We start from the raw sequence: 27,462 nt of genomic DNA, 5'->3' as shown, positions 1-27,462 counted from the left end.
TAAACACGGAGAGAAAGTTGTCTTGATTTCATTGAAATGATTGCTTCACTTCATTATGTCTTTCCGAGAAAAGTATTAGCACGTCTGCTCCGTCAGATATTGTTGCTGATAAGAAAAATGCTGAAAAGAGAAGTGGATGTAGAACGGGGCAATGGGGGGAGTGACAGAGAAGATGACAAGCAGGGAGTTTTGTTTTTATGAGTTTGAGGCAAAAATAAACTTTCTTACAGAAAAGTGGAGAGAGAAAATAATCTTTTTTCTTTGGCAATGACTGAAACTTTTCACAATAACACGAAGAATCTGTTGCTACCATTTAAAAGTCAGTATGTAGATTTCTCTCTCTCTCTAACCACAGAAAGCACTTTAAGAAGGGAATATGCTCATTTTCCGGTGGGTTGACTGTATCTCTGTCACCTAGTTGCCAGAATAAGATGTTTCACAGGCTATTTTAAGAGATGACAAACATCTTTAATTTAAAAAATAAAATAAAAAAGTTCAACATCGAGTGATCCAGCGGCTGTTTTTTTTTAGATTAAAACATTGTTTTCTAATTGAATGCACTGTAATGTACATAAACAAATGTGCATTACATGGTTACCTTAAAAAAGACAACAAGATTTTGGGTAATTGTTTCCTAAGCATAACAATCCTACTGTTGTAAATGTGTAAAGTTCCAGTTACAACATCAGGAAAATGTGCATAACTTGATGCAAAATACTCCATAATAGTATTATGAAGCACCAATAAAGCCTTTTCAAAGTACATACGTTTTAATATAATCTGCTGGTGACGGAGCATTAATGAGTCCGAGATGGATTTTGTTAAAAGAGGGGATACATAGATCAGCAAAGGGGGCGTGTGTTAATCCTCCTAAATCTCCCGTCAAATATTACCAGCGCATGCAAAATAATTAAGGTTTAAAAACGGAGGAGCTTTTTTCAATAAAGTAGATCCCAGTGAGCCGCACATTAATATTACTAACTGTGTTCAAGCGGTGTGTGTGAGTTCATTAAATTATTAATGATGAGAATAAGGAGGCGTGACGTCAGCGGCCTGTTATTAGATTTGATCAGACTGCACGCCATTAGGATCTCAGGCCTGTTAGTCGGTGTGAAGAAAGATGAATTCATCTTTTTTGAAGTTCCTGTTGGAAGCAGTTTTTTTTAATGACTGTGGTTAAAAAGACCTTTTTAAAAAAGTATGGATCTAGAAGATTTTCACATTTTAATTCTAGAACAGAGTGACGAAAGGGAAACTAACAGAAAAGAGAGAAACTAAATTTTAAAAAAAGGAAATGGGTGATTTTCACAATAGAGAGGTTTTTTTTAGATCCAATGTTTAATAAAGGCCTTTTCAAAGGCAACAATTCACTTTTTGCAGTAACTTTGGGAGCTAGTAAGGAGATTTTAGGAGAGATCAGCGGACATGACGAAAGCTGAGGGGAGAGTTACCTCCTGCGACGAGACCACGGTGGTCTTCAGGGAGTCCAACTCTACCCGGCTGGACAGCAGCTCTCTCTGAAGCTCCTGAAGATGCTCGAGCTGATCCTCCTCCTGAGCAAGACAAAGACCAAAAGAAAAAGATACAGACTCTGCAAGAACAGAGACATTTGTTCCTTTTCACAAAGTGTAAAGAGCAAGGAAAACGTTAGCTCTGGCCAGGACTTTTTGTACGTCACAAGAAAACTCGATAGAGGAGCCACGGTCACGTTGAACCACACCCACTTTAAATTTACAACCAAAGGAGCTCAGACCAAATGAAATGTAATGAACAAGCAGCGAGAAGTCCCAAACCAGAACTGAGAGAAAATATGAAGGGACTTATGTTGCCGCAGCCCTGAGAGAAACAACAACTCTCTTTTACCCTTGCAAAAGCATGAAAATGATCCAAAATCTAATTTTATACAGCCCAATGCGGTTAAACGCCGTTCGCTAGGACAGCTACGGATTCTGGTCGGGTTTTTAACACCTGCTGTGACAGGGGATACTCAAGGAAGCCGATCACCAGTTAACAGGGAAACCATTTAATCACAAACACTGGTGGTATTTGTGGCTCGGAGACCTCTTGCTACTCGTAGCGGGTCAAACCACAAAAGTACCTGGCATAAGGTACCAACACATAATGGAAAAGCCTGACAGGCGAGTCGAACCGAGTAGGTACTAGTGGGAAAGTGCCAATAGTAAACTATTTCCATATTTTCCACACATTCTGATGTACTTGTGTATGTGTGGGACTAGTTACACACTGAAAATCGGGGCAAAGAATAAACATTTAAAAAAACAAATGGGCACCTAGGATAGCAGTCCTTGCGTTTGCCTCTTAAAGGGGCAGGCACACAGAAATATTTGATTTGTATTTCTGTTCTCACTTCGATGTGACTGGATTTTTGTGCCAGGCTAAAACTATATTTGACTTTCTGTTTGTGCTTGATAACATGCGTCTCTTTCTCACCTGCCTGTCTGCAGCGTCCTGAGCGGCCTTCACCTTCTCCTGCATCTCTCTCCTCACCGCCTCCACCTCATCCTGTGCCGCCTGGGCGACTGTCATCTGCCGGGTCACCTCTGCGTTCTGAAACACAAACGCATACTCAGACTAAAACACGGAGGAGAGACCAGCCCAGACCCCTCGGCAAGCGGGAGATAAAACACGCTCGAAGGACGACATGTCATCCAACTTGGAATATTTGGGTTTTGGAGCTGAATACAAGGACACAGGTGGCCTGATCCAAATAAAGAAATTACAGTTTTTTTGGGGGGGTTGTTTTTTGTCCTCACCTTCCTTAATAAGTCTGCATGACTCTGAACCAGCTCTGTGTACTTCTCTTTGAGCTTGGTGTAGCGCTGCTCGTTGGCCTGAGCTTTTCCTGGGTGGAAACACAAACACAAACTGCAGGTGAGAAGACGTGAGGAAATCACTGCTACAACAAACGCTTTCCCTTTTTATTTGGCAGCTGTTGGCTTCCTCTTGCCTTTTAGCTCGGAAATCATTTCTGAATCCTGAACTTGCTGGATTCATGTCTATTGTAACGTCAACAACAACAACAAGTGCTGGTTGGGCTCATATATATTATACCAGCTGTAAGAACATAGTGATTGGTGGAGAAAACAATAATTAGAAGTAAAATGTTGTGTTGCACAAATGGATGTTAATTTTCACAATATATCCACTGTACTTGTTTATGTTCTCAACTTAATTGCTGTTTACCTCTGTTATTTAAATAGTCTATTTTACTTCTGCATGTCGCTTTACGTCAAAACACTTTGTTTTTAAAGGTTTTCAATTGTTACACAACACGTTGAACGAGGCGTAGCCTTACTCTCTATCTCCGTGAGGCTCCGCTGCTCCTTCTCCGTGTCCTCCCTGACCCGCCGCAGGTCGTCCAGCTCGGCCTTCAGGAACTCGCTCTCTCCGGCCGCCTGCAGCCGCAGATGGCTTTGCTCTGCGAGCTCCGCCTCCAGCTCGCTGACACGCCCCCTGAGCGCCTGACACAACCGACCGCTCTGATGGCGACAAATAGAAAATGAGGCAAAGAAGATTCCAGAATTGTTCTGCAGATCAGATCAAGTGGTTCTACTTGACTTCACCTCCAGTCTGAAGGACTCCAGCTCTTCTTTGAGGGCCTGGATCTCCCTCGTCAGCTGTTCGATCAGACGGTCTCTGACGATTAAGTATGAAACACAACCCCATCAATAAAACAAATAAAAGCACTGCTCACACACTAATCTGTATCTTTCACAAGTGAGGCTCTGGTCGGTTTTCACCCATTTTCTCTCTAATACTGAATTTTACAGAAATCCAAGGAACAATCAAAGCAGGTTTCTTTAAATGTGGCCTTTTATCCATTTTACAGTCAGAAATCTGACACCTAAAAGTACTCTAGACCTATTTAACCTATATAGTGACCACAGACTGATGAAGGCCTTTTATTTATTTGATGTCAGTATGTTTCTGTTTGAGGCTTACTTGTCGTCCTTGCGCATGCCGTTCTGGCTGTTGAAGTTGAACGGGTCGATAGCAGCAGAAGTGCCAAACAGGTCATCAAACTTGGTTTCCACTGGAGGCTACAATGGAGAAAGAATGACACTTCAGAGCATAACTCAAATACAAAGCGGAAAAAAAATATACGGAACTTCCTTATATTGTTCAAACAAACTTTCATGGATGACGTCGCTCAAAAGTCAGCTTGTGGGACGACCAACAAGAAAAATATTACCATTTAAGGATTAAAAAACAATTTCCCCAAAAAACTGACAGCTATTCTTAATTTGTCCAATAAGAGTCAGACAGTTTTAGTGACACAAAAAACATAAGACTGAGTCCCAAAAATGAACATTTATTCTGAAGAAAATCCATAAATCCAGAGTCCACTTTCAATAATTCCAGTTGTTCACAATAGGTTAAGTAAAAAGTGAATTTAATATTAACATTCTCAGAATGGATTTGGTGAGACCAAACAGCTGTATGTGGCCACTGAATTAAAATTAATTTCACATCAACTGGAATAAATATCTAATGCCGCAAAACCCCAGAATGAAGAGAAAGCAACTGATTTAAGAAACATCTGACAAAGAGCTACCAAAAATGAGTGAATTCTATTAGAGTCCCTCCTAGCTATGCCCATAAACAACTTCTTCCTTTAATTTTTGTTTTCTGGGTACAACTGCAAATATCCAAATGTCCAGAGGAGGCATCCAGCAACAAGAACTAGATACTGTGTGTAGTTGTATAAGGTATCACTATGCGTGATTACCGGCAGTACAGGGACGTCCATGTCCACCAGGTCGTCGGTCTCCACCACATGCTCTGACTCGGGGGACGATGACTCGGCGGGGATCACGACCACGGGGCTGATGTGTTCCGACAGAGCTGATGCACGCAGGAAGTTCGGAGGGTTCTGAGAAATCACAAATATAATCAGTATAACAAATCAAAATGTGCATATTTCACTCATTTAAAGGTCCCATATTATGCAAAATTACCTTTATGTTTTTCTAACAGCAATGTGTGTCCCCATAGCCTGTGTATGATCTCCCTCTCTTGCTTGGTCCATCTTTAAACGAACGTGTGCTCATACAGGTGAATTAGGGATTTTCCCTTCATGACATCATCTGGGGAAATAACCACTCCCTCTTGTAATGGATACTCCCTTTAAGTAATTTAATAGACCACAATGCACCATGTAAGGTCTGTTATTTCTTTTTTAATTTTCAAATGTTAGTGGGGGAGTTAAACCCATTATTTTGCTCCACTTATTTAGTTTTATTTTATGATTGTATAGTAATAACAAAAGAAATTGACCAGCACTGGTTGCTGCCGAAATGCTTCAAGTACTAAGGATTAATCCAGTGCTAGAAATTTTTTTATAAAATAAATAAATAAGATAACTCCTAAAAATCCTAGAGGAAACACTGGTATAATTTGGGACCTTTAAATCTCAAGCTGCTGCTACTAACTCTAAATGACTTGGTAACATATTGGAAATATTGGTAAGAAAAAACAAATCTGATACCATTTGAGAAAGAACAAAAAGACTCATTTTAGCAGTCTAATATCAAGTGGTTTAGAAAGTCTATGTTACTTCATTGACATTTAGAACCCTGAAGCAGTCGTCACGGGTCAACTTGCTGCTTTGTCATGGCTAACACACAGAAAAAACAAAACCTACAGAGGTCACTTCTCACCTCAGGCAACTGTGGGATTTGAATCAGCCTCTTGAAATACTGCAAGTTACTGGAGCGATAGAACAGACTCTTTAGCCTGAAAGAGAGACGAGAACAGACGTGAAGAGAAAGACGATGAGAGAGAGAGAGAGAGAGAGAGAGAGAGAGAGAGAGCGAGAGAGAGAGAGCGAGAGCGAGAGAGAAAACCAGACAGAAAATCAGGACAGACAGAGCTGAACGGTTTGATGGAGAAAAATTCAATCATCACGGTGCTGAGAGTTCAGTCTCTGGGTCACAATCAGTCAGAGTGCAGAGAACCTGTGGCCGACTGGTTTTTGTTTCGGTCTGCTAGAGAGCTTCATACTTTTTAAATTGTTCTTGGAAACGATCTCTGTGGCCCTGCAGAGTGTCAGCTGGAAGGCCTGCAAACACACAACACACATGCAAGCATCAGTACTGAGAAGTGTTCGGAAATCCTTTAATATTGAGACGCTTCACAGATGCAGGTCTGAATTTATGTAAAACACTTAAACGGAGACATTTTGAAATTCCCAGTAATCTCCACAGAGAATTTCAGGTGGCAACGGACGCAAGAAATCTTTTCCTTTTTTATTATTCGAGACGAAATTATGATTTAAAAAAATCCCTACATAAGAAGGGCAAAATGACATTCATTCATATTTAAGAGAGCATGCTTCAAATATATCTTTTGTTAAGTGTATTAGAGATGAACTAAAATCATAAAAAAGCTTTAAAGCCACAGTAACGCTGTGGCCTTTATATAAAGACCTACCACAAATTTCAATTAAAAAGTGTCTAACTGGCAGGAGAAGAGTCGTGCTTTCGACTGAATTCCAACAGGCATTAACAATTATTTTGTATGATGTGAAAAACTTTTAAGTGGGGCTTCAAACCACACATTAAGATGTCATGAAACAAAAGCATGAGCAGCGCGAGAGTTGGAGGGGGCGCAGTGCGTGTGCTGTATTATGCTCCCATCAAAGACTGTTGAGACTAAAAAGAAAAACTCCACAGTATTAAAAGCAGCTCAGGAGTCGAAGGCAAAGTTAGACAAGGTGTAGTGTGAAAAAATGTATTAAGTCGTGTGTACCAGTGACTCACACGTCTCTGCACAGCCACCTGTAATCTCTTTTTTTTTTTAAAGTGCTACTTATTTTCTTGTTCCATTTTGCTGCTGAATGAATTTTGGATTCTCGGTGAGACAAAATAGGTTATCATTTAAAATAATAATAAATAATAGTGGTGCTGTGGTCAGGTGTGGAGTTTGACCAACGGAGGTGTGTTACTCACAGGAGTGCAGCTTGAACAGAAGCTTGACGGTGTAGTCGTACAGGTGGCTGCAGTCCAGGATGACTTGGATGAGGGGGGCCAGACGACACTGACCGGCTGCCGTCACCGAAACCGAACGAGACATGTCGAGAGAGCTGAACACTGAGGGGGGAGGGAGAGGGAGAGCGAGAGAGAGAGAGGACCCCGATCAATACTCTATTTAAATTAATACACACAAACAAACTGTGTGGAAACTCAAATGGTGTCACTATGAACACAGTGGGAAGCTGCGTTCCCTATTAACCTAAAGTGTTGGAAAGCATCCCTCAGCTCAACTCTATCTATCTATCTATCTATCTATCTATCTATCTATCTATCTATCTATCTATCTATCTAAACAAAAAAAAAAGGCAAGAAAAATGTTTTACGTAGAACAGCAACCAGAACACTAACAGGACTGTCTAAATTCGACCTCTATATTCACACCCTTCTTTCATTCCCCCTGCGCACGCCATCCAAAAGTGAGAGCCAGTGTAGTGCAGAGGCGTGGTTTCCTTTCCTACACGCACACAGAGAGTCTGGCCTCTTTACTCCTCAATGACGTGGTACTTCTAAAATACACCAGGTCAGAGGCAGGAGCTGTCAAAGGCTTCGAGGTTTAGGTGAAGAGTTCAGACCAACAACTCTGATGTGAGCTACATGTTTTGTTCAGCGGGTAAATAAAATGTTCTGACCGTGGAAATATTGGAAAGCTGCTAACTGACGAAGGTGTACAGATATATTAGGGCAAGCTGAATGCAAATGCAGAGTGTGGGTTCTCCGTGTTTCTTCCTACAAGGAGAAAGAGGATGGGGTAAGAGGAGGAGGAGGAGGAGGAGGAGGAGGAGGTGGTGACATCGTCATCAGACTGAAGGGCAGGATATATAAGATGCAGAATGTAATTTCCTCCTGATCACTGGTGAATGAAAGCACACAGCTTTTCCCGCATTTCTCCTGAGCGCCGGGTCAGAACCCAGCAGTCTATTTTTAGCCTGGCCCATACTTTAAGACACATTAACCCGGGATGACTCACCCAGACAACAACGAGGCTACAGTACACCGTGTAAGAGCCTCACAGCCGCAGACGCAGGCGAAGCTCTGATCAAACACATCTTCACTTCACGTCTCACCTGTGATTAAATTACATCTTCCTGTCCACCGTATGACATCGTATTCAATAATATGTGTGTGTGTGAGTTTGGTCACATACACACAGCCGGTAATACGGGGTGGGACCAGAATAACTCACCACCCAGGAAGAGGTTGAGCTCACACTCCAGGTAGTCAAACATCTCCACCGTCAACTGGAAGCTGCAAGAAAGTAGAGTGAGATCACACATTTACACACACGGACACTTTTATTTTGAAGGTATCAAAAACAAGAAGGTAGTGGACGGCTGCCACGCAGCTGCAACTCTTCAAACGTCAAAGTGAACGTTATTCAATTAAGTTTTTGCCATCGTGGCAGATAAAATGATCTGAATTTTGATTGTCCACTTTCAGACAAATGTTGTTTTCCCCTCAAACTGACACCTTGAAAAAATAAAAACGTTATCATTTAGTTTCGCGGTCTTAAATTGTAACTCAAAGTGAAGCACTTCTGTGAATTAATAGTACCACGAAAGGATAATTTGAAATACAGCAAGTCAATGTTTGTCCTGTACAAAAAGAGCTCTTCACATTTTCAAGCATCTAAAAAATATTTGAAAGAATGAAAAACAAAGAAAAACCAAAGCCTCTGATCAGGACTGTAAATAACATTTTATCCTCCCACGATGAAGACACCAACATTGATTTTTTAAGTCGAGGCAGTAAAACTGTCAAAAAAAGTTCAATAATAGATTAACGAGTGAGCGTCTCTGACCCTTATTCCTTAAACTTCCTATACGAACAGTGCGTTGATGAAGGCGATATACAGTGGGAATGTTTTTTTTCTCTTTTTCAAGCAACTAGCAAACATTGGACTCAGATAAAATAAAAGAGGTAGACAAAAACTAAAATTAGAAATATGAATTAACTTCTTTTTTTTTTTTTTTAGGAGAATATACTTCAATGTCAATCTATTACAAAGTTTAATGGCTTTTAATAAGCAGCATTTTTAACTGTAAAACATAATGAATTGATGGCCTAATACACAGAGTCAAACCTTTTTTGTGCTTAAAATATGATTTACTTTAAATTCACGACACTCTCAGTATCCACGGGTCGATGAGTTTGATGGAACCAAGAAGTTCATCTTAGTGAGTCTCACTGGTTCAAGTTTTTTAATTGTTCCACTTTCTACATATCTGTCAAGGAGTTATGGTCAAAACCTGTCAGCAGTGACAGAATTGAAATATTGAACACTTTTCATTAGTGCTTTAAAGTCCCAGATGACTGAAAGGAAACGGAGATTATCATCACAAGGGAGGAAGATTATTTGAAAATATCTAGATTTAAATAGTAAAACAAAAAGGATACACGGTCAAAAATCAATTACTCAACAGATCGCTGCAGCCTTGCTGATAAATGGCGCGGATAAAGAGAACAGAACCCACTGATGTAAGAAACCAGTGTTCAGCTTTTCTATCAGGAAGAAACACGAGCTGCATGACCATCATCATAATCTAAACTTTTACGCCGTTTCACGTTTATCTCCATGAATAACTTCCTTCGGGTGATTTATGTCCGAATGTCAAGTCGAGATACTGAGAAACACTGAAACTCATCGGTTGAAGGATTCTGGGACGAGGCCAGCACAAGTCACCCGTCCTCGATAACAACAGCAGCAGCAGAAGCAGAAGCCACACTCACAAGTTGTTCACGTCGTTCTCCCCCGCCTCGTCAAGCTGCCTGTTCGACATCTGAAGGTTCCCAGGAAAACGGGGGTTCTGAAAATAAAAGACGAGAAAAAAAAAAAAAAAAAAAAAAGCTTTAAACTAAAAACTGAAAGTTTAGGCATCCTGGCGTCCATCTGACACAAAACCATCGCTATTTGTAAATATTAACTTTTAAATTTGAGCTTATTAAGATAAACTTTAATGAGTCAGTCAACAGAAACGACGAAAGGCAAATAGCATTCAGTTCAGCTCAGTTCAAGCCCGTTTATAAAGCAGGGCTTTTTGATTAATGGGCTTCATTTCTAATCGTACATTTTCATCTCGTCAGCAGTGAGGGGAAATTAAGCTTAACCTCATCTCACAGCTCAACCAGAACAAATGACAGTAAAACAAGACTTTAAAGTTACTTTATACTTCGAACTGACAGCACAGCATGAGCCGGGACAGTGAATCAAACTGCAGAGTAAATCCAAACGGCATTAGAAATGGCTGAAACAGTTTCTGGGTTTAACAGGAGTCAAGTGATCGCCTTGTTTCACGTCACCACAAGCAGTCATGTGAGTCACTCTTAAAATAAAAACATTTGAGACATTGGAACAATTCTTAAAAACATTTGCTTAACAGCGTACATTATTTCATTATTCACCTTTTTCTTTATCTTGGTTTCTTCTCAAAAGATAAGAAATGAAGAGACTTTCCCAGCGTGACAAAGGGAGTAAATGAACTCAGAAGGTTTAAACAGTTCGGTGGTCAAAACCTTTGTTAGTTTGAAAAAATACTAATATTACTTAAACTATTGCAAAAGAAATGTTTCAGGCTTTTCTATAATTTGAGTGAAAATTTAAAATGTAAAGTCAGTGTGTCATCTGTAACTTTATGCCGACACATTAACAGAAACTTTCACCAGGTGTGTGTTCCTAAACTGTTGCATGTTACTGTATAAGCCAGTGTCATATTATTTCTCTTTCTCTTGGCCCGATGTCCTCAGACGACCCGGAATATTCCCCTAAGATATCACTTCAAGCCTTCGGCGGTGCATCACTAACTGCAGTAGCATAGACACTGCTTGTGTCCCTGCACAGCTCCACCGGCTCATAACAAGGTGACATTACAGATTCTTTAGAGGCCATTAGCGCAGGAGTTTTATAAGACCCCCCCCCCCCACAGAGAGACAGGCTGGCACAAAAAGGAGAGTCTAAGACAGAAAGATAATGAGAGATGAGGGAGGCTGCTGCTGCGTTTTTATAGGCCAGGCAGACTCACTTTGATGTGAAAGTCCATTTTGGTGATGAGCAGTTTGAGGTAGATGCTGCACAGCTTCCCATAGCCTTCACTCAGGTGACCCTGAGAGAGAGAGAGAGAGAGAGAGAGAGAGAGAGAGAGAGAGAGAGAGAATCAAAGACGGACTACAACAACACTTTAATAGGAGTTTTCTGCTTTAAGGGCAATGTAAAAGAATAGTATTTGTTATTTTTAAGGAAATCCACAGTGCAAACATCCATCCAACAGCCAGGATCCTATCTTCCTATTGTCTTTAGAGAAAAGCATCATAAACCGGCCGAGTTTACAGGTTCAGTGCTCGTCAGGCTCTGTGAACACGTCTCCATTCAGCTCTGACAGAAAAAAAGTTGACTATCTGCAGCTATTTAGCCAATTGCTTCTCACTTCCTCTTCCATGGAGCCTGGGAGTGTTGGTGGTCATGACAGAACCGGATGGGGAGGCCACCACACCCTGGCCACAGTCACCAAACTTCCTGTATCCTCCTGCTGGGTGGCATCAGCAAAAAAACTGAGCGAGAGAGCCTCCAGCCGGCCTCCAGCCGTGCCTCCAGCCGCACAGTGTAAAACCACATGTGAGGAAATGGATTACATGTCATCACAAGCGTGAGCAGTGTGAAGAAACATCCTCACTTGCATCAATGTTCTCAACATAAGACTGTGTTTGTTATTTACCAACTCCTGCAGGAAGTTGCAACATGTTCATAATGTTCAAAACAGGATCATTTCAGCCAAACCAGCATTATAATGAAAATAAGCTATATGGGTAATTGTAATTTATTTCCCCCAACAACAATCTCCACCTTAAAAAAAGAAACCTATAATTGGTTAATATGATGGCAAAATATTGAATATTATAACTGTAAAGAGGATGGGTCAGAGGTCTGCATTTGAGCTGTTTTAACCATTTTGGATCTTTTTAAAGCAGTTTTGCCAGTTTTTTTTTTTTTTTTTTTCACTTCTTAGTTTTAGAAATTCTACTCATTTTAGTTTAAGCGGTTTTCGCAACTATCACAAGACAAACACACACACCTTTCGCACCTACAGGCAATTTACAGTGACCAGTCGGCACAAAATGCATGCTTTTGGACTGCAGGAGGACCTTCTGAAGTTTCATCAGTGAGCAGTGTCAACAGGCCTGGTGGGACAGGAGCAGAGACACTCGCTGGGTCAAACACCTCGAAGCTGCTAATTGTGTTACGTAGAAATCGTGAGTGTCAGCGCCGACGAGGCTTATACAAGTCTGATCAGCCATTTGTCATGTTAGTGACTTAAGTCACTAATGTACGGGTGGCTGGTTTATTTTCACGTTAACAGTTAAACGATCTGCAAATATATAAATAAATATTACTAATGCCGCTAAATGCTGTGGATAAATCGCACTTCCTCCATGTGGGGAAGGCCTGGTCATGCGTCCTGGCCCGACTGGTTCCACATGTGAATGTGATTACAACGAGACACGCGTGCCACGTCTTCTAAGGGACAAAACTTTAGGCAGTTTCAATGCAGGATATTTTTCCGAGTCCAAACTTGGGGAACTGGACCATTTTTCTGAATGTTTTGGTTCAGGAACCACAGAAGACTTCTGTGTGTATTTCAAAACATTTGACTGGGAGTGTAAACCAGTCCCTGTTATGAGTTTACAGTAAAACATGATAGAAGAGAACATTTTCCTCACATTTTTACTAAAATCTTTTAAAATTAGTGACGGGGCAAATGTAAGAAACTGGGCAAAAAATGTTAGTATTCAAAAACATTTTTGCCATTTGCTCAATTTACATTATCTTGATCATTGTAATTTTCTGCAGGAATGGATTTCCCCCCCAGTTATTACCTCTATTAGCTTGAAGAAAGTCTCAGCTGTTGTGTGAGTGACGCATGCACGATGACAAGGACATTTGACATGTTTTACATGACTTGCGTATTTGTCACTGCGCTCGCTTCAGAGCAAGAATCTGAGCTGGCTCATGCTGTGTGGAGTTTTCATGTTTCTCCAGTTCATGCTCGTTTCTTTTTTTCTGTATGCTTCACCACAGGAATAAATCATCAATCGCCCTGTTCAGATGTGCTGCCACGCATTATGTGAGTATATCCCTCCCATAAGAATTCACATCACCGTTCAAACCAGTGAATAGCACACCGTTGCTGAATATCAATGCGTTTTTTCAAACCATCTTCAGTTGAGTTCGTCCAGTTTGCAGTTAATTCAAGTTTCCACACGAGAGGAGCCCGTCTAAGAACTGGATGTAAAGTTCATAACTCAGCTAATGATAATTTACTACCGACTTATTTGATTAGAATGGTTCGTGTCACTTTTTTGGGGATTTCGAATATGTTCTTGAAGAGTAAATCACCCGCTGCGAATCACAGCTCAGCTGAAAATGGCACGTTCAGTCGCCAGGAAGTGGAACTCCACTGCAGAAATGTTACAGGTCCATTCAGTACAGTCAGTTTACAACTTCCTTCCTGCAACACCTCTACGAGGCATTTCTGGACACAGTCCGGTGTGAGGGAAAGAGCTTTGTACTCTGCTAAACTCCAGTCAGGCTGTAACAGCAGTGTGATATACTACTTATAATCCTCCCATGTAGCAAAACCTGTGATCCAATCAATTAATTCAACCGAGGGCAAAGTATTGAAGCAGGTTTTGTATTTGACAATGCCACTGCAATAAAACAATGACATTAACTGAAGTAAATTTGACCATTATTACCACTTACTGCAATTCCTTTGATATGGTTGAATAGGATAAAACTGTTGAAAAACACTTCAAAATGTTCAGCAATATCAATTTTTGTTTTAAAAAGAAGAGATTAGTATAATCTCCTTTAAGTGCATGTACGTCACTGTACATAATATCTGTTCTGTCGTACTATATGTAGATTGTACAGTACAAACAGATTAGATCTGAACCAAATACAGCACACTCCAAATACATTTTAAAAAAGATTTCTGATTATTCAAGTACATTTAGTTTTTAACTTTTACAATTTTATATTAATCTTTACCTGCTTTGTCTGATATATGCAAGTTAATTTCGAAAGTCACAGATGGATGCAGTCAGTGATGCTACAATCGCTGACCAGCACAATAACCCTGACATCACATTGTTACCCTGATGTTTATACTAAGTTCTATTAAACTGTGTTTTATCAGTAAGCATCAAAGCAGAACAAAAAGATAAACAGCTATCCTTACAAAAGAAAGTAATACAAGCTGCCGATTTCTACTATCTGCATTTGATTAAATTTATCATCTTTATGAAGTGTCCAATGAAATGTATTACTATATGCACGGGCCCATTGAAGAAAAGGTAAAATCTTACTTACCCACATCCTGCTCATGTCTGTTAAATCAGCTTTGTTCCTCATGGAGTCTTTTATCACCTGAAAGACAACCGAGAGAAAAGAGTCAAAACCAGGAAGAAAAACGGCAATAATATACTAATCAAGGGAAAAGTTAACAAGAAGAGGATTAAGTGTTGTAAAATATTATTTTTTTCTGTGGGGGAACATGGAGGCATGTAACACAGTTTGAATTTTCGACATGTGAAACTGTATTCTTCGATGAGTTTGGGTCACTTTCACCTACGTTTGGGTGTCCGTCTCGCAGCAGCTTGTGGAAGACGTGGCAGAACTTCCAGCAGAGCACCGCGTTGCTGGACAGAGGAAGTCTGTTGACCGCCGCCCAGAACGTGTGGGCGCCTTTCTCATGGTGGGTCCCCAAGATGCAAGGTGACGGGGACAGTCAAGGTCCACTGGCTTACACACACGGCACCTCGTTTTCAGTCTGCCTCACGACTAATATCACATTTAATAGTAAGTCTGTAATGTGCACCTCTCTCACCCAACCGGTTTCCCTAACGGAAATGACAACAAATAATGTGATTTTAAACAGCAGAATTCCCTTTAGACAGTAGCAGATTTCTTAGAAATCCCCCCCCCAAAAAAAGAAATTACATAAAAATAATAAGAATAAGAATAATAATAATAATACCAGAGTTATTTTCCACTGTCAGGCCACTAATGTTTTATCAAGTGTGTTATAGCAGACCAAGTTACTCATGAGTCCTGAGCTGTTGTGTGTATGCAAAGAAGATGATTTGGCGATCATTATACCAGGAGATGAGAAGTGGCCTACATGTTGATGTTAACAAGCCATTAAAAGTCTTTAAAGCATCTCAAATGGTTTTCATGGCAGTGAGGATCATATGTTATGGCAGGAGCAATGAGCGAAGACCGCTAGAGCAAAACAAAAAGGTAGGAGATCCATGTGGAGGCTTTAGACTGTAAAATAAAATGTGTGAAACATCCGAGAAGATTGGCTGATAATTAGGGCTGGTTCGGACCGCTTTGCTGTCAGCACAGTTTCCTATTTTGCTCCACACGACTAAACGAGCTCAGCAGCAGGGCTGCGAGCAGAAGACATGGTTACCCTGAGTTTTTTGTTTTGATTTTGCACTAACGTAACCCTCCAGCCAAGGAGGAACACGTGGTGATGAACACACACACATTTCTCCTCCTATCACTTTTTTCTCGCACACTCACTCACTCAGACAATATAAGGATATTCCTGGCATGCTTCTCTTTGACGGCGACCTCCTGTGTGTTGATGGCCTTATTGATGCTGACAGCCTGTGAAGAGAAGGGGAGGAAGGGCGGAGGAGGAGGAGAGAGGAGAAACACAAATCAGCTCAAATTCTACACACACACACAAAAAAAAAAAAAATTCAAATTTATTAAATGTTTCTTTTTAAAACGTGAAAACCTTCCACCTCTTCTCAAACTTGTATTTCCTTTTACCAACCACATAAAGAATGGCGAGCAGCAAAGCTTGTGGGAAAGGGTGAACGACCCATTTTCTGCTGTTAGTATTCAAGGCAGCAGCAGCCGAGAGGACGGAGCACCTCGCTGCTTTTGAGGAGCTCTGCAGCCTCAAAGGCAAACAACTATCAGTTCAAGCCACACGTTTGCCATCACATCTTTATTCACGTCTCGGCTGTAGCAACCTTAAATCACACGCCTGCGACAGAATACTTTTAGTATTTCGATGCATGAAAAAGCGTAAGATTGTAAAAAAAAAGGTATTTATATAAATAGTAGTCAGAGAATTAAAACGTAAAGGCAGGGATCTGAAGTATTTCAAACCGAGCAGCCTCTTTGATATACAAGCAGACAAACCGTGCAAACAACACATGTGGATGGAAAGGGGAGCATCGACCTACACTGTGACATCCATATGCTGGCCAGGACTAAAACTGAAAACCCTTACAACTCAAGCTCAAATTAAAGCATTATCCAACCTAAATGACCAAACCCTCATGTCGCTCTGCAGCAGTTATATAAATATCCACAGTAATATGCTGTTTTTGCTATAAATCACCACTATCGCCAAGTTCTGTTCGACGTCTACTGATTAAAATACAAGCATCAGCTCGTTTTGATGAGTGCAGCAGTGGTGAAGCAGGAAATTGCTTGATAGTAAAAATGCAAGCTCATGAAAATCTTTCCTAAAATTATGTTTGTGGAGTCTGCAGATCTGTTAGTATGGAAGATAATAAAAAAACAACCACAACTGGTAACTTTACAAGTTTCCAACTTCAAGAATGCACATCGTCAACGAGCCGTTGGCACAATGCCAAAGAAGATAACTTGTTAAACTCTGACTCAGTGCTGATCCACCCCCCACCCCCCACCCAGTCCTTTATCGTCTCTGAATGCGATTCAGAAATGTAGAAAAAGGTTGTGTGACAATCAGTCCACATTCTCTTTCAGGGATCACTGAAGTAATGTCATTAAAAGCCTTCCAATATAAACCATGTAATCATTACAGACTTAGATAATGAAAATTAAATCAACCGTGAAATGCGGTGCACTGTGGAATTAGCCTAAATGTGTTTCAGCTTCTATAATACTAAACGGTTTACCTGCCATTAACAGAAAAAAAAAAAAAAGAGTATTGGGATATTGGGAATGTATTATCATATTTGGCCAGATGGATGGAGTCTTAGTCCAAGTTAAACAGAGATTTATGCTTTTAAAATACTATGAATTGACTGAACCATCCAGATATTCATTATAAGACTGCAAAACTTATTTTCTCAGTTAAAATTGGACATTTAATCTTGTAACTGCTGAAATACCATTAATCTACCACATGAATATACATATCTAATCATAAATGAAGTCATATTTGAAAGGAAAACACAGGGTTTCAAAATCATTGATGAAAAGCTGACAAAATATTCCACTAAAGACAAAAGGATCATGATTCCTTTTTGGGGGAATAATAAATGTCTACCTGAGATAAAAGCAACATATCTACTAGTGAGGTATTTCAATCTGGAGCAAAAACGGCTTCAGTTCTACGAGAAAGGCTGAAATCGTCCAACCACTTCTGGTGTGAAAGAGTTTCTTGATATGCCTTCAAGCCTTCAAGTAGCCAAACAGGAACCTAGAAGATGAAATATATATATGAACAAGCCCACAAAACGTTCCTGCTTTACGTTCCAAGCCTTTCAGAGTTGAAGCTTTTTTTCGGATAGTTGTCAAAACAAGGTGCTCTGAAGCAACATCTATCTGAGGCTTCACATCTCACACGGGAAGGAAAACAAACCAAGAAAGTCACACATCTCCACGAGCCAAATCAAACGGGGCCTGAAACGCCGGCGCGCAGTGAGAACAGCCCAACGTGTATCCCGTCACTCTCGTTCACATGGTGAAGACCGAGTGTGGCGGTGGAGGTCAGCAGAGGACGGGACACCCGTTTCGTAATCTCACTTCCTACAGATGTCCTGGGTCTGCTCCTCCTCTTCCAGGATTTGAGCGGCCAGGACTGGAAGTTCACTGGGAGAAGGAGGAGAAGGAGGAGGAGGAGGGAGAGAAGAGAAGAGGAAGAGCTCAGGAGTGCTGCTCTCTGGAATGGTTAGTCAGCTCCTCCAGCAGGAACGTCTGCAGGCTTCTGTAACGCCGCAGTGGACAAACAAATCCTCTACCAGGTCTCGTGTGCTGTGCTCATATTAACATGTCTGCAAACTAACAGAAATACTTGGTCTGCCACAAAAAAAGCGAGAAAGAAATCTTACCCACAACTGACAACAGACCACATCCTTCAGAGACACAATCACTGATGTCTGCTCACATAAATCTAGTTTATGAGCAGTGTTTGGCTAAAACTACCACGCTGAAGCTCAAGCCTGTGGGCTGTTTCCTCTGTGAAAGCCAAGGATACCCTTTTCTAGAGGCTCACCTGTTCACCTGTAGTGATACAAGAACAGTGTCGCTTTTTAGGTGCTCATGGCGGCGATCAGTGGCAACACATGTCTACTAATGTCTACTATTACCAATTGGAGCGAATGCCATCGGGGCCATTGTGACGATTACTTGCATGCAAATAAAGTTTGTCTTTGTTTGTAAAAGCTTTGGTTGGTTTAGCCACTTGGAACTCACTACAACGTGACAAAGGGTGAACAGAATTGACAAAGGAGTGTTTAAAACATCCCGAAACTTTGGCATCAGTTAACAGTTTCCTTGAATTGGCTGCAAGGCCTTGAAAACCTCTCACATACACTTGGAGCATGGTACTACTTTTTGTGATTGTGGGAATCTAATATCCATCTCACAACTGATCTCATTTTGAGTTATTTTTTTCCCATTTGTGTCAAAGAAAGTGAAAACATGAAAAATAAAGAATATGCCTTCACTGTGTGAACTCAGTGGAGATCCACATCCAGAGGCCCCTGCAAACTGTCGCAAGCACCAAAACGCAGTCATTTTAATATTGTACCAATCTTGAAAGAGTATTCTGTGTGACATGCATGTGAGCTCCAGATGAGTTTTAACTCGTGCTGTCAAAAAGAAGGCGTTAATTGAATTCATTGAAACATTTTACTCATTAAAAAAATTCAACGTAATTAACACAGTTTTGTTTACTTCCGTTTTTTTAACTCCCTTATAGGAGCAGCATGTGCAGCGTATCTGGGCGCAGTCAGTTTCTCTCTCTCTCTCCCTCTCTCTCTCTCAAACATCAGTAATTTGTATAATTTCTGAAATTGTTGTGTCTCCAACTAATAGCTATTTGCCACAACCCAATGAGATAGGGGCTTTAACAAAACCTTAAAATATATTTCCAATTGATGTATCTTTACAGGAGTGGAAATGGAATCGCGTGAGAGTACTTGATTGTCCATTGAAGAAGATATTAGAAGATTACAAATCACCTAACCATGATGGCTAGATTTCAAAATGTGACGGTAAACCACTCCTAGTTTTTTTTTTTTAAACCAACAAAGAACTATGGCCACTTTATATTTACAGCTTTTTTTATATTTACAGTATTCATCATAGAATTACTTTCAGCATGGGAAAGTAATCCACATATAATCCAATTACTAATCCAGAGATTCACTGCAACAAGCCATCAGTTCCCTTCTTCTAGCATGTGAGGGTTTTTCCAGTCTGACTGTCAAAATTCATGTTTGTAGCATCTACTTTTATGTCAACATCCCCAAAAACATATTTACACTGTGACCACATCTGCCTTGCGTCACTAATGTTCAACTGTTCGCAACAACAAATGGTGACTCTAATGTTCTCTGGAAGTGATGGAACAGTTGGTGTACATGTAGACGTCCCGTTGAGTCGTCACCAATATGTTTTCTGAGAGTGCGTCGTTTAAATTCACTTTCCCGTCACTCCACTCTCCGTCACTCACACAACAACTCTAAGAAAATCAAGGGATGATTGAGTGAACGCCAAAGCAACAAGTTCCCACATGAGGATGACCCAATTAGCCCACAGTGAGACGTTGTACTTTGTGTTGGGGTTGAATGAGAGTGCCAGCTGCCTCGGACTCCTGGCATTGGCCGCAGCAGCTCGCTGGCATCGATAAATCAATGGCCTATTAGCTCCTGGCAGTGCGTCTGCACAGACCAGCTGACAAAGTCAAACGATGGGGAATCAAATCAGAGGTGAGAAGCAGGTGATTATGAGGAAGGACAGAACAGATCAGCCCAGAGGAAGGCCTCCTTAGTTTGGTTAGAGCAGACGGAACTGTATGACACTGCATCCACAAGGGGCTCTGAACGTCTCTTGGTCTTTACACATCCACAATAAGGGTTCAATCAATTAGAGGCCAGTTCAATTCAATAAATTCTATTGCTTCTTGGTATCGGCATAAAAATCCTGCAGGCCAGAGCTTTGCATTTGAACAAAGTGTTATTGATCTAGTGCTGGAAGCATGTAAAGCTAAGCCTGGCAAGCCCCAATCAGACCCTCTGTAGAGAGCGCTATTCATATTCTGATCGTAGCCTGGCTGTGTCCAGTGAAGGGCCAAAGCACTGGGCGCGCTTGGACACAGGAAGCATCTTCTGCCTGCTAAATGCAAAAGCCTTCACTATTTCAGTCACTTCCTCATCCTCTACCTCGCTTCTCAGCGACTGCTCTGACCAATGCTCAGTTATAGTTTTTTTTTTTTTTTTTACTTTATTTAGTCTGCAGCCTGTTTCATCAGCTTCTTTCCCCACATTTCCCTTTTGGCCTTCTGTCAAGTATAAATAATATTCTATATTGCACCAAAAATAAATATATGTACACCAAAAATAAAAATATAATATAAACTTTAAACCCAGTCATTAAAAAGTTTGAATATTAAAATGTGTTTAAGGCTGTTTGTATTTGAAGCCCAGAATATTATCTTGTCAGACATTTGACTGGAACTTAAGAGTTATTGCTAATATTGCTCCTCAGTATTGAGCTCCAAGTGTGGTAATCTCACCCTTTCCATCAAAACTGGGTATTATCTTTAAAATCTCACCAAACCCAGCAGGGGACAAGAATATTTTCTGTTAAGTGCATTTTATAGTGGTATCCAACTCCATCTGTCAATGCTTAATTCCATCTCCACTCTCCTCAGCATCAGGGATTACATAAAACCATGTTTCACACTTCTTAAGACACCAGGCGGAACGACTGATGGTTTGGATCTTATAACATGGAGGAGGGTGCCGCCGCCGAGACTTGTCCGGCACACTGCGCTGTACACGATGACGAGGTGGAAGCAGGAATGAAAACAGGAAGCGTGTCGTCCGATCGCAGCAGCACCGTAAAACACCAAAAGGTGCAGCAGCGGAGGCAGGATCAGTGTGGCTGACGCTCCGGGAGCGGGGGTATGGGCGATCAGCCGGGCTTCCTGTCTTGGCACACCCTGCACTGCCCATTTCCTGCCTGCTGAAAAATGCCCAGTTCCACTCCTCCCTCACCCTTCAGCGAGGAACCTTGCTCAGTGGAGCCAGACATGGCAGCAGCTGAGACCAAACACTCCAGTCTGTCTACCCTGCTCACATTTCCGGCCGGACCCTTTAAGGTGTCTTTGTGTGAACTCTCTCAGGGCCCATGAGAGACACCAGGGTTGATGATTAAAAGCCTCATTCTGCGAGGCAAAGTCATCATTAAAGAGTAACGAACAGACTGAAAACCACACATTCTTCTCTCTGTAATACAGATCCTTTATTGACCCATTAAGACCTGGAGCCACTTGTTGATGGTCCTCTATAGCTGCAAGAAAAGGGAATGCATTTTCAGGTGCTCCACAAAAACTGAAGACTCACACAGAAACTTGCTTTCCCCCCCATAATTTATTGCAATCTATAGATTTAGTCAACATAAACTTATACAGTGAGAGACTGAAGCATTAACCGAAACATTCCCTTTTCAAACAATCCACATTTTACATGTAACTGAATCAGACATGTCAGATGTATATCAGATGGTGGTCCTTCATGTTTTCCAATTTTGTGTCATCATGTCGCTCTGCAGAAACCCTGTAAGGAGCCACTCATTACAGATGGATGTGTTGAAGCAGTGGCGTTTTGAAACCATGCAGGACCGAATCTCTCCAGGACCAGGAGTGAAAACCTCCAATTTACACGATGCCAACATTTCAAAGGCTTGTGACCGTAGTGGAATGCATGTGATCTAGAAATAGAGTAACGATAATATGAAATTGTACTTAGTCCAGCTTTAAAAGTTAAAACAACACAAACAAATTTGCCACGAAGGAAGAGAAGCTATTGCGGTCTCGGGTCTTAACAGATTAACTGAGCTGGTGCCCATCTGATGAACAAAAGCCTTGCTTGTTCCCCTGAGAGAAATGGTTATTTTGTCTTTCAAAACTCTTCACCAACTTCACAAGCTACTTTGTTATTGTATTACATACTTTGTCAAGACTTCTGTTTGGTCTTAGGCAAGTAAAATAAATGGGATTTTTCTTTCTCTAAAGAAAAGCAGCTACATCTGGTGAAATTGTGGGCTGGAATAGCAACAATCACGAGATACAAGAACTTGAAATGTGCAAATAATAGTGATATTCTTTGTAGGTTTGTAATCAAAAGCAAGCCCTTATCATATACATATGATGATAGAATCCAGCAGTTCATCTAGAAGAGAGACTTCAGGATAACAGATGCAAAATCCAAGAACAGCTTAAGCCTGTAATGTGTGTTTGTTGTACACATGGGGCAACGGTGGCTGACACGTTAGGAAAAGCAGAATCGGGAGTTTGCAAGATTGAATCCCACGGCGGATCCCCCGAGCATGACCCTTGACCCCCATCAGTTCCCTGTTGCGCTGTAATGTGGCCGCACCTCCACTTCCTGGAAATGGTTAATGCTGAAAAAAACGGAATTACCCTAAGGTGGATGAATAAAGTGTGATTAGTAGTGGGTATTCAGCTATTCCTTTAAATAACTTTACTTGCACTTCAACATGCACAACCAAATATGAATACTTTAAAGTGAAAGCGACCGACAACCACAATGCTCTTCACATTGACGCCTACCCTCCCTTCACATGTCACGCCAACACGGAACTGCACTTTGCACAGTTGCATTCAAAGCTCAGATAATAAGTGGAAAAGCTTTTGGGCCCAAACATTTTCCCAAACCCGACTCCACCCGATTCTAAAAGGTCACCGCTATGAACAGGGCCTTGTGTGTTGCTTGTTTAAATACCACTTTGAGTGCTGCATCCAACATGAACATTCGCTCCCATACACCAGTCCCTCTACGTCTCTCAGAGACCGGCTGAGCTTCGACTGACCGGAAGAAAGCAGTGAAAATAGGAGCTATTCCCCCCCGCCTGCTTATATGTACTGAAAGGGAGATATGGGAGGTAAATTTACAAACTCACTGCAGACATTTTTTAACAGTTCTACAAGATGCGTATCGATTTGAACCATAATTATCCAGCCTGTGAGCACAATGTGGATTGTAGTGTCTGTCATTAAGCGATGGGGAAAGATCGCAACAAGCCGAGAGGATTTGTCAGTCATATTCAAGCTTGTGAGATATTAACTGGGAGCTTGTTTTCAATGAGTCCTGCTCAACATCGCCTTCCCACCTCAGGTATAACAGGGCATTGAATGATGCAGATAAGCCCAGTGGGAAGACGACGTCTCTGGAGAGCCCATTAAACAAGCATGAAAACACGATGCTCCAGGATGTTAGGAGAGAGTGTGTGTGTGTGTGTGTGTGTGTGTGTGACCTCGCAGCGATGGGCTCCTGTTGCTGAAGGCAGAGGTGGAGGGCAGCAGCTGGTTAAAGTCTCACACACACACACACACACACACACACACACACACACACACACACACACACACACACACACACACACACACACACACACACACACACACACACACACACACACACACACACACACACACACACACACACACACACACACACACACACACACACACACACACACACACACACACACACACACACACACAAAGGCATCCTCCAGTATAATTAACCTCTCACACTCACACCCCCGCGGCAGGTTTATGAGTTTCTCCCAACAGGAAAGCTTTCTGCAGCCTCGTGTGAAGGACGTTCAGCTCTGAAGCTGCACATCCTGCAGGAGTGATGTCATGACGACGCTTCATAAAAGACACATCTGTGCAGCTCAGCTCGCTCTCATCTCCCCTGCATTGGAGACAAGTGAACATCACAGAGTTTCCCTGTGTGCGTTTTCCTGCAGGACTTGATGATGGCCGAGTGATCCCACACTAATTAAACAGTAACTCTCTCGCAATGGCCAGATTGCTGTCAGATATTTCTGCCGGCACAGGTTAATCATTTTTTTCTCCTCAAGGAATATTTCTGATGCGTGTGTCCATTAGGATTGTGTGAGGTTGCATGATAGTCAGAAATAGAAGTGTCATGCAGGAATTAACCGGACCAAACTAACCAGGAAAGTTACACACCTGACAAATTACCTGCCTCCTCCTCATTGATAAATATTTAATCATTACCACAAAGCTTAAACAGTGTCAATGTCAATTTTCTCAGTTTGTAGGTAGACAAAGCTACAGCGGGAGCATTTTCAGTTTTCAGTTTACACATCAATCTGAAACTGCTGCTGCTTTCTAGGTGACAAAGACCATGACGATCCAAGCCGATCACAAGCAGTGGAAATGTCTCCTTGCTGTTGGGATGTGAAGGTAAATTCAGGGCCGCTTCGAGGACATGTTTTCAAAATGGCCGAACGCCGAATTAGACATTTGAATAATTTCTTTTTTTTTTATCATTTCAATTAATTGTACACAGCTCTGCTGAAATCTTGCCAGTGTATATCAAATTATACTGTCCTTGTACAAGAAATGCAGCATGTTGTCTTATTTATGCTGATGTCAAACTTGTGATGGGACTGGAAAAGTCAGGTTAAAAAAACTATTAAAATAAAAAGACCTTTGCTGCAATTACAGTGCTCAACAAGTCTCTATTTCCAGTGAACAGGACTGATCTCGCTGCAGTATGGGACTGTAGAGTCACCCCAAGTCTAGAATGGAGCAGCATTTTGTTTTCATTCTACTTTGGGCCAATAGTTACTGTATCCTCCTTCAAATCATGACTTTTTTTCTGAAATGACTTAAGTGCCACTGAATGGAGAAGATCCATGAGGGAAGTGTTCTCCATCACTACACCTACAGCTTGTCTGCACTACATGGCCTGACTGACTTCACGTGGGCAGCAGAGGTATCGATATTCCTGCTCTGGTTATGAAGGAGGGGCGACCACTGATGCATTATTCCTTTGTGGATTTACCAACAAACTTCTCAGACTATTCCTTTTTTCCATTTTCTTCTTCTTTTTTTTTTTTTTTTTTTTTTTTTTTTAAGAAATGAGGACCCTGGGTGTGCTTTCATCGTCCACCCTCCCCCAGACCTACACAAGGGCCATAAAAAGTGCTCCCACCCATCCGTGCTGGCAGTGAAAGGCCGGTCTTACGTGCACCTGCTCCGGCAGTACACTCTGGACACTCAGCCCGTCTGTTGGCCTCACTCGCATCATTCACAGCACTCCGACTCCAAGGAAGACAGATGCACAGTTTGTCCGGCCTTCAAATGTGAAATAAAGTCCACATTGTTTTACCGGTTTCTGCCATCCTGCTTTCAACATAAACTGCACATCGGCTCCGAACATCCACATCACTGAATGGTGATTTTTTTTTTGCAATACGACGATAATAAAAGAGTCAGAGCTGCCTTTTCGATTCTTTTCCAACAAACTTCAATGCAAGCCGTAATTGACATTCAAGGCACATGTAAACTGTCCTTGGAGGAGTTTTCTTTTTTCCCATTAACCTGCTGCAGGAAATCCCCCCCCCCCCCCCCAGCTTTGTGTTCTCACTTGACCTAGACAAGACATTCTTATGGAAGCATAACAAACAGGCTTGGGAAATCCTAGATGTTTTTTAAGGTTGAAGCAGCTTTGTTAGATAACTTGCAGAATGAGCCAAGAGGATGGTGCTCACCGAGGATGTTATTTTGATTATTTCAAACGAACTGGAGAACATTAGGAGACACCCTGTGGGTCAAAACACTGGCTCACCACTGGAATGACTGTCTGCTCCACAAGTTAGAAAAAAAAACACTTCCCACGAACACATCAGCGCACAACAAGTCCCTGCTCGTTTGTGTGTGTGTGTGTGTGTGTGTGTGTGTGTGTGTGTGTGTGTGTGTGTGTGTGTGTGTGTGTGTGTGTGTGTACAACATCCCCCCACCTCTTAACCCCCCGGGTATCTGTTGATCTCAGTGAATTTCCCCTTCCACTCTGGGAAATAAAGAGAACAAAAACAAAAACATCGCTCCCCGGAACTTACTATTTTACTCAGATCCATGGTTGATCGGATCCGCCGGGCGCTCGGAGCCGGAGAGCAGATCCGCCGCCTTTAAATCCGCCCGCGGAGTAAATTAGTAACGGGAAAGCGATAGAGGCGATCTGGGAGGAGAATCTGGGGGGGAGGAGGAGGTGGAGCAGCTCTCAGCTCAACATGTGTCCCGATTTGGTCTTAAAATTCTTCCCCCCCTGTGCTTTTCCTTCCTTCTTTCCTTCCGCACCGCGTCCCTTTCTCCCTTTTCCTCTCGCCGCCGAACGCGCTCGCCTGAGCGGCGAGGACTTCCAGCATCCGACCGCCGCGGCGCTCCGTGCGGGGAGAGCGAGAGAGAGGGAGGACTACCGCGGGGAGAAGCCGCTCATCCCACCGCTGCCTGCGCGGCTATAAAGCGCCCTGCTCTGCCCACACATAGCAGGCGTACCATTATTTTGCAAATAGCCCGCTCTCGTGCTGGACAATAGTAGCATGGAGCCTCGCGAAGTGGGATGGTCTCAAACCCCTGGTGGTGGTTCCCAATCTAGGGTGTGGGGACCCCCCGGGGGTCCTTGCAAGAGAGAGGCTGCCAGAGGTGAAGAAGAAGTCCAGGAAATCTGTTCGTTTGTTTGTTTCCATCTGATGACAGTCAGCCCACAAAATCAGCTCAAGAAGACTTTTGTCAATAATCACAAAACTATGTTAAAACTCTTCGCCTCAACGAAAAAAAGCATTGGCAATCGCTCATAGCGGTTCTTCAAGCGCCACTTAAAAATGCAGAAATTCCACGCTACAGATTAAAATTGTAATATAAGGTTTATGATCATCTTTATTCTAGCTGGGTTCATGTCACAGCCTTGAAAAGAGCAACTTGTGATGGTGTAAAAGTGGAACAAAGCTCAGCCTTCGCTGTGAGAGCAATTCTAGGTGAGTGATGCCCCCATCTGGTTTCTCCAGGACCGTCAACCAAAAAGCTTCCGTTTTTGACAGCGGCAGGGTGGATAATGTACGGAATACAATAGAATTACATTTTATTAAAAGGTATTTTATCATGCAATATTGCACATCAGTCCAGTCTTGATGAATGTCATGGCCTAAATCTCTACATTCTCTTTAAAATATATTAGATGTGTACAGTGCCTGTGTAAATGTTTTTCAAAAATACACTTTATATGTTTCCTATTTGCAGCATTAACATTACCTCATGATCCTCCTGTGACCCAC

The 27,462-nt window shown here is 41.8% G+C and overlaps 1 protein-coding gene across 1 annotated transcript in view; it reads right to left on the bottom strand.

Moving 5' to 3' along the window:
- Nucleotides 1-27,462, bottom strand: part of hip1 (huntingtin interacting protein 1) — a 44,932-nt gene that overhangs the window by 8,921 nt on the left and 8,549 nt on the right. The window contains exons 2-17 of the mRNA XM_080459231.1: nt 15,657-15,720; nt 14,678-14,820; nt 14,416-14,472; nt 11,072-11,152; nt 9,783-9,859; nt 8,239-8,300; nt 6,972-7,112; nt 6,025-6,082; nt 5,682-5,757; nt 4,751-4,894; nt 3,964-4,061; nt 3,585-3,657; nt 3,317-3,500; nt 2,775-2,863; nt 2,452-2,568; nt 1,452-1,553 (exon numbers count right to left, since the gene is read on the bottom strand). Coding sequence (XP_080315357.1) covers nt 1,452-1,553; nt 2,452-2,568; nt 2,775-2,863; nt 3,317-3,500; nt 3,585-3,657; nt 3,964-4,061; nt 4,751-4,894; nt 5,682-5,757; nt 6,025-6,082; nt 6,972-7,112; nt 8,239-8,300; nt 9,783-9,859; nt 11,072-11,152; nt 14,416-14,472; nt 14,678-14,820; nt 15,657-15,720 — 1,566 coding nt within the window. The remainder of the gene's footprint in view (nt 1-1,451; nt 1,554-2,451; nt 2,569-2,774; nt 2,864-3,316; nt 3,501-3,584; nt 3,658-3,963; nt 4,062-4,750; nt 4,895-5,681; nt 5,758-6,024; nt 6,083-6,971; nt 7,113-8,238; nt 8,301-9,782; nt 9,860-11,071; nt 11,153-14,415; nt 14,473-14,677; nt 14,821-15,656; nt 15,721-27,462) is intronic.

The sequence above is a fragment of the Lipophrys pholis genome, assembly GCF_963383615.2.
Source record: "Lipophrys pholis genome assembly, chromosome: 3".
NCBI classification, from domain to species: domain Eukaryota; kingdom Metazoa; phylum Chordata; class Actinopteri; order Blenniiformes; family Blenniidae; genus Lipophrys; species Lipophrys pholis.
The sequence above is the reverse complement of the archived record's forward strand: the minus strand, read 5'-3'. Positions and strand labels throughout refer to the sequence as shown.